General features: G+C 41.0%; 1 protein-coding gene across 6 annotated transcripts in view; it reads right to left on the reverse strand.

Annotated features, from left to right (window-relative positions):
* The window catches only part of ITPRID2 (ITPR interacting domain containing 2), a 64,318-nt gene extending 57,915 nt beyond the window's left edge, over positions 1-6,403 (reverse strand). The window contains exons 1-3 of one of the 6 annotated variants that reach the window (XM_039322543.1): positions 5,544-6,403; positions 4,489-4,851; positions 3,680-3,725 (exon numbers count right to left, since the gene is read on the reverse strand). In XM_039322543.1, coding sequence (XP_039178477.1) covers positions 3,680-3,725; positions 4,489-4,684 — 242 coding nt within the window. In that variant the 5' untranslated portion in view covers positions 4,685-4,851; positions 5,544-6,403. Of the gene's footprint in view, positions 1-91; positions 150-3,679; positions 3,726-4,117; positions 4,356-4,488 lie in introns of those variants that run through there. The other 5 variants (XM_039322542.1, XM_039322549.1, XM_039322541.1 and 2 more) reach the window with 5 other exon arrangements.
* Positions 6,404-6,989: the final 586 nt, after the last annotated feature.

The following is a 6,989-nucleotide window of genomic DNA, read 5'->3' on the forward strand; positions in this document are numbered from 1 at the left end:
GCAGAAGAAAGTTATTCCACACTGAATTAGATTGACAGATTCAGGAGTACTTGATCTAGCACATAAAAAGCTCTAAGCTCTAAGAACTGACCTTTGAAAATGTGCCTCTTTCCATGCACCTTGTTAATTTAAAGATGCTTCAGGAAGTCCTTAAAAAACAAAAGAGATTCTGTACAAAAAGTCTGTGTATAAGCAAAATGCCTGGAGAACAAGTTTTCTCTAGAAAAAAACTTATCATTTACATAACATGACCATATACAAGATGAGTCTACTCATCTAACAAGTCTTTCACTCTGTAAAAATAAACAGTGAATGATTATTCAAATGAGCCAGCAAGTCATCAGAAAGTAAAATGCAATGTTCCTCCTTCTCTTTCTCATTACATTTCTGGATAATACTACAGTTTACAATTAGTGGGATATCCTGGATTTAAATGCCAAGCTGTCAGTCCAACACAAATGTTAAGCCTTTTTAATTCCAGATTCCTCAGTATGAATCATAGTCAAGTTTGAGACTATACAGTTAAATAGCATCCTAAAAGAAAAATATAAGATCTTTATCAAAGCAACTGTTACCAACTCCTGATTATTGATTATCTGATTATTTACAAATGTGTACGTAACCTATCAAGATCTGGTTTTCCGAGGATGGTTTACACCATATTAGAATCAGAAAAAGTAATTTTAGTTCCCGTTTACTAAGAAAGCTTTTAAAAACATATGAATGACAGTTAATGCCTGATCTTAAATGGGATTCCTAGTGGCTTTGATTTAAGAAACCGAATCTCTTGGAAGCTTCATCAAAGCTGTATCACCTCCTCACAGATTATTCACATTAGGTAAGATTCACAGATCATTAATAAATTTAATTAATTTGGCAGAACAATTTTTCATCTTAAATGTTTGCCCACATTAATTGCTGAAATTAAATCAGAAGTCTTTCTGTCAAATAAACTGGAATTTTGCATATTAGGATTTGAATGAGGAAGTGGTAAATTTCATACTTAGATGTCTTTGTAGACTGTATATGAATTTCTGTTTTCATGAGTGACTGAAATAATCATATTGCATATGATTAGTTCAGTCACTCATATGAATAATTATATTCATATTGTATAAACATAAATAGCAAGCTATCAAAAGGGACAAAATATAGTATAAAGATTACAACACATATATAAAAGCTCCTGATAAAGACAAAACTGAAATATTGTTCATATCAATTACCACATAACAGTATAGGAATTTTACAAAAACAAGATTATCCAGTCCTGAAAATGAAAAAAATAAAATAAAAGCAGTTGATTTTCAAGTTTTTCAAGGTTTCTAGATTATTTCTCTGCAAAGTCCTTAGGAGTTTCATTATGTTTTTCTTGAACCTGATAACACAGCACCCTTGTCTCAGTTAATATTAGGGAAATAAGTTTCTTCCAGAAAGAAAAACAAAAGAAAAAACACAGCTCTCTCTTTCCAAGTGGCCATAGCAGACAATATCCTTTTTAACTAAAAAGATAAGACTGCTTTTATTACACACAAACCATTTTGGGACAAGGGAAGCAGTAACTTCCATGCTACATTCAACAGAGATTCCAAATATGGTCACAATAGAGAGGTGGGTACATTTATTAAGTACAATGCTGTAACAGCCTGTATTAAATAAAACATCAAGGATTGTTGGAAATACAGAAAATGTTTAGTGAAGGACACTATCGTGCTGCTATACATGCCCTCAAATCCCTTACTCATATTTAAGCCAAAAAAAAACTGGGTTTAATTTTCCAGAATTGTGGGCTGCCTTAAACTGCAGATTGTGCTATCTATCCCTGCTGGCTATTCCCTGGACTGCTGTTATACTCACCAAGTAATTTTCTGCCCTTCCAGCAGAAGGTGACATAAGGTTGGAAGATTGAAAATAATCGTAATAATAACCACTACCCACAAAACTACTTAAGGCTCATCCCAAAAAACGTTTAAAATGTTAGAATAATTTCCCCTAAGCAAGAAGTCACAAGAGCTACTAAACATCAATACTTTAAAAGCTTCTTCAGTTTCAATATTGAAATGGAAAACTGCTTTTTGAATGGGAAAGCAGCATTAGTTGTACTCTTCCTTTGGATCTTGGCTGATAATAAAATGCATTATTAATGTACTTTGCTTAATTTACTGCTTATAACAAATGGGGAACAAGTGTCCTCTCTGATTATAATGACTAAAATATAATGGCATATCCTTCGAGTTATGCAACAAAACTATCACAAAGGCACAAAAGTAAGTTGAAGAGTTTTTTTTTTTTTAAAAAAAGCCACTCACAAACCTCCCCCAAAACCCAGAGAAAAATAGTTGCAGTATATAACTCTACTCTTGGCCCTGATCATTTTGCATGGCTCCTCTGTGGCAATCTTCACCCCCAGCCCCAGCCCAGAAGAAATAATTGTATAACTGTACAACTGTATAAGTGTATAACTTATCAGGGAAAAAAGTGCTATTCTTCTGTTAGTTTTTCAACCAGAATTACATTTTGCACTGTAAACTGAAATGTTTTCTACATCTATGTTTAAATGTTATTGCAGAATGAAAAAGGAGAAAGACTATCATAAGTATTAAGCATGTTTAAATGCTAATCATGCTTCATACTTGTGAGTCTTTCTCCTTTTTTTAATGCTATAAAAATAACCCCAACCTACAAATGATTTCAACTAAAATTCATTTTATTTTATATTTTTGATTCATTTCTACTATATTTTATTTGCTCACATTTGTTTTTTTAAAGTTAACCCTGTAATTAGAAAAATGAAAAGTTTACTTTAAAAAAAAACATGGGCTTCTAAAATACTATGTGTAATTTAAACAACACATAGCAGAAAAACACTTACGTTTTCAGTAATGACTGTGACCAGGCAGCATATCTGCCTTTCCCCTTTTATCTTTTTGATAATTCTGTAAGCTAAGGTAAGAACCAAGATTAACCAGTTTGCAGAAAGATTAATGTGGACCTTTCTATTTTAAATCCAGCACCAACTACATTAAATTGTTCTTTAGAGAAAAGTCTGCTCCAACATCATAATATTGCAATCATTATTCTAATAAACTTTGTTATGAATATGGACTAAACCCTCTGAACACCTGACACAAAAAAAAGATTATGTTATCTAAGATATGTTTACTTAGAAGTGAACAAACACAAGTTCTTTTAACTCAAAACCTGTTCACATAGATGAAAACCCAAATGGTTGCAACAGAACTTCCTTCCCGATAGACGTATTTAGGACTGCAATTCTATGTATTTAAAATCCAACTGAAGAAGCAAAGAAGTGACCAAAAATATTTCCTTTTTTCCTATTATTATATTTCCAGAAAATACTTTTGACTATATACAATGAGCTAGGAACCTTACAAACAACACAACCTTTAAACCCTGGAAAACAGCTGCTATTTACTGAACAATATAGTTTCAATAACACTGTCAAAGCAGTTTTCATTTTCTCCTCTCTTTCACTCTCTCATACAAACAAATATATACACATAATACCACACAAAAAAGCTGCTTCTACAGCATTCTAATCACAATGAAGTGTTGTATTCCACCCATGCACTTGCTGGGAATCAAAACCAATCTCTACTTAAAGCTGGGGGGGAAAGCACATTTAATAATTGCACAATACTTCACAAGAAATGCTTACCTACAATCTTTAAGCCATATTGCAATCTTTTCATTTGGAATAGCACCTGCAGGAGGGGTGGGGGGCAGCAGAGCAAAACAAATCCAAGGAAAAGAGTTAGTTGATTAAGAAGGTGATTTTTTTAAAAAAGCCTTCCCAGAATCTTAAACCAAGGGACTTGCAATGCAAATCAATGCACATCATTTAGGAACAAGGGGAGAGTCAAGCTGAGATAATTCAGGATTTTTCGGGAACAAGAAAATGGCAATAATGTACAATTAAGCATTAGACCAATGCACTCATGTGTAATCATATATAAATACAATACTCTCAGGGAGCGAGGCCCCTTTAATTCAACTCAGTGCAGTGAGTGTAATTGATCAATACGGTGCAGTAAGCACATAAGAGCATTCTTAACAAATATATTTTATAAGCCAGCCTAATCAGGAATAGGTTTACCGGAAGCAACCTTCTCCCCGAGGCAGTACAGCTTACTTTCTCCAAAGAAAGAAAAGTAGAGCAGCCCTTTCAAGTGTAGTTTCGACCGAAGTGGGAACTAGAAATTCTCCCAGCCTGTCTCGGATTTGTCCCGACAGGAGCAAGGCAAAGTCTGCTGGGCATGTGAAAGGCTAGCTGATTTCCTGAGCTATAAACTTCAGTGGACGTCATCGCCCGCCAGAAGCGCCATCCTCGACTAGCGGCGCATCAGAATGCGGGAAGCGCCGAGTATAAAATCTGTTAGCCTTTCAGGTGTCACCAGACTCTGCTTTTTTTGTGTGCACGTCGCTACCCCTGGGAGGCGGAACAAGCGCCTCGCCGAAGAGACTGACCTCCTTCCGCAGTCAAGGGCAACTTGGCGCCGCACAACTCCTGCTCTGCGGCCAGATCCGCCGCCGGTTCTGGAGAAAGGCGCTCGGCCTCCGACGCTTGCCAGGAGTCCCGGCTTTTAGCCCAGGCCTTTCTCTTTTGCGCGACCTCTTGCCATTCCTCGCCAACGGCGGCCACCATCTTCTCCTCTTCCTCCATTGGAAGGGCCCGGGTCCCTTCGGCTCGCTGGCCTCCCAACACCGCGGGGCTCCTCGCCGCCTCCTCCTCCTCCTCCTCCTCACGCAGCGACCTGGCTCGCCGGCTACGGGCGGGCGGGCTGCCGTTCCTCCTGCTGCTGCTGCTGCTGCTGCCAAAACGCCCCCAACCTGCACGAAAAAAAAAAAAGAAGAAGCAGATCCGGAGGCGGGTCTGGCGGGCGCGCAATCGAGCCGGGGCTGCGTTGAAATTCCGCAGCGCCTGCGCGCGCGAAGAAAATCCGATTCTTTCGAAGTTGCCGAGGCGACCGGAGAAAGCCGCCGAAGGGGGCCCGCCCGACATCTGCCTAACACAGCTGGCAGAAAGCATTCCTGGCCAAGCAGTAGCCGCAGCCTCTTTTTTCCGGCTTGCAATTTCCAACATTTCCCCCCCCCCTTTATTTTTATTTTTTTTTCCAGGGCTGCAGGACAAGCTTTCCCTGCCCGGCAGCAACGAGGAGAAAAGGAGGAAGGGGAACCCAAAAAGGAGGCGCGAAGCGAAAGCAAGCAAGCGCCCGGACAAGCTTAAGTATATTACCGGCCAAACCAGACTACAAAGCCCGCTCGAGCCTCCTACGAAGTAGGGCGCGCGGATCTTCAGGCGTTTCCAATCAAGCTGGACGTTCCTCTTCCCCGCCCTCCCCCTGCCCGCCTTGAGTGACCGAGGTTTGATACGGCTTCTAGGCGAACCGAGCTGCGGGCGGGCGGAGTGCGCCCTCCCGCCCGCCCCGCTTGCCTCTAGCTTACAGGGACAGTCGGGTCCCCTCCCTTCAATCCCTTGGGGAAGAAAACCGAGCGCTTTCCCCGGACGGCTTTGAACTCACGTCCGGGACTCTCTTCCCTCCCGCCTGTGCAAGCGCGCTCGGCAACGGGACGAGGGCGCCTCTGGCCGACTTCCTCATACCGCGCCTGGTGGGAGGCCAGCCTTGCGACGGCCCCGGTGGCGGCTTCTGCTCACGTGACGGTGGAAGCTGTGGCATCCCCGGGCGAGCGACTGGTTCGCCTGATCGTGCGGCGGGAAGGGCTTGATTGGCCGGTTAACCGGCAATCGGAGAGCGACGGCCCCGCTTTAGAGTTTCAGCTCGGTGCTCTGCAGAGCGGGAAAGGGGGGAACGAACAACGGAGAGGTGTGGGATGAGAAATCGAGAGCCCCTTCCTCGCCTCGTTTCGTGCAGCCCGTTTGTCTCCCTCCAGTCTTGAAGTTAACTTCGTATCTTAATTTATTGACCATCTATTTCATTGCTTGCACACAACACGCACACACATACACACACACACACAACGTCTCCGTTTACTTAAAATACAATGGCAGAAAAACACAGTGGCAGGAAAAAAAATATGATCAAAACAAAATTAATAACCCACCAAAGCAGCACAGGTTAAGCCTATGCACCAAAAGTGTGCCCGAATAATGCTGTTTTTAAAGCTTGGAGATCCTAGAGTCGAAATGTGTTCTAGGTATCAAGTATCTGCCTTGACTATTAACATTCTTGTTTATTTGCATATTTTGCTATTGGTTGTACTTCCCAGCCTTCCTTCAGAACTTCATTAAACTGATTATATTCCAATTCTCCCCTTGAAGCAAAAAAAATAAATAAGAATGGTGTAGGCAGAACTTTGTCCAGTGACAGTGGCACACAGTACAGGTAGTCCTCAACTTACAATGGTTTAGTGACCGTTCAAAGTTACAGCAGCACTGAAAAAAGTGACTTATGACTGTTTTTCGCAGTTACAACCGTTGCAACATCCCCATGATTATGTGATCAAAATTCAGATGCTTGGCAACTGGTTCATACTTAAGACAGTTGCTGTGTCCCAAGGTCATGTGATCACTTAGAGCAAAGTCAATGGGGAAACCTGATTCACTTTATAACTCTGTAACTAGCTTAACCTTTGCAGTGATTCACTTAAACACTGTGGCAAGAAAGGTCTTAAAATGGGACAAAACTCACTTAACAAATGTCTCACTTAACAACAGGGCTCAATTGTGGTCTTAACTCGAGGACTACCTATATTCACAATGAGCTTTCCTTGAACCAATAGTCTACATGTGTGGCATGCATTACTTCAAAGTGAGGCAGGTCACCTTTTCCGCCTTGTGATAATTAATGCTCCGTGACCAGAACTTCACCCTCTGGCCAAATGCCATACTTTTGGTTTTCTTATAATTTATTTTCAGATGATCATTGCTGTAGTATTGGATCAGAACTCTCAGAGCTCTTTTAAGGCTATTGGTTCTGGAAAAGATTACAGGTAGTTCTTACTTAATG

The sequence above is a fragment of the Crotalus tigris genome, unplaced genomic scaffold (assembly GCF_016545835.1).
Source record: "Crotalus tigris isolate CLP2741 ecotype Arizona unplaced genomic scaffold, ASM1654583v1 scf7180000024116.2146003, whole genome shotgun sequence".
Classification (NCBI taxonomy): Eukaryota; Metazoa; Chordata; class Lepidosauria; order Squamata; family Viperidae; genus Crotalus; species Crotalus tigris.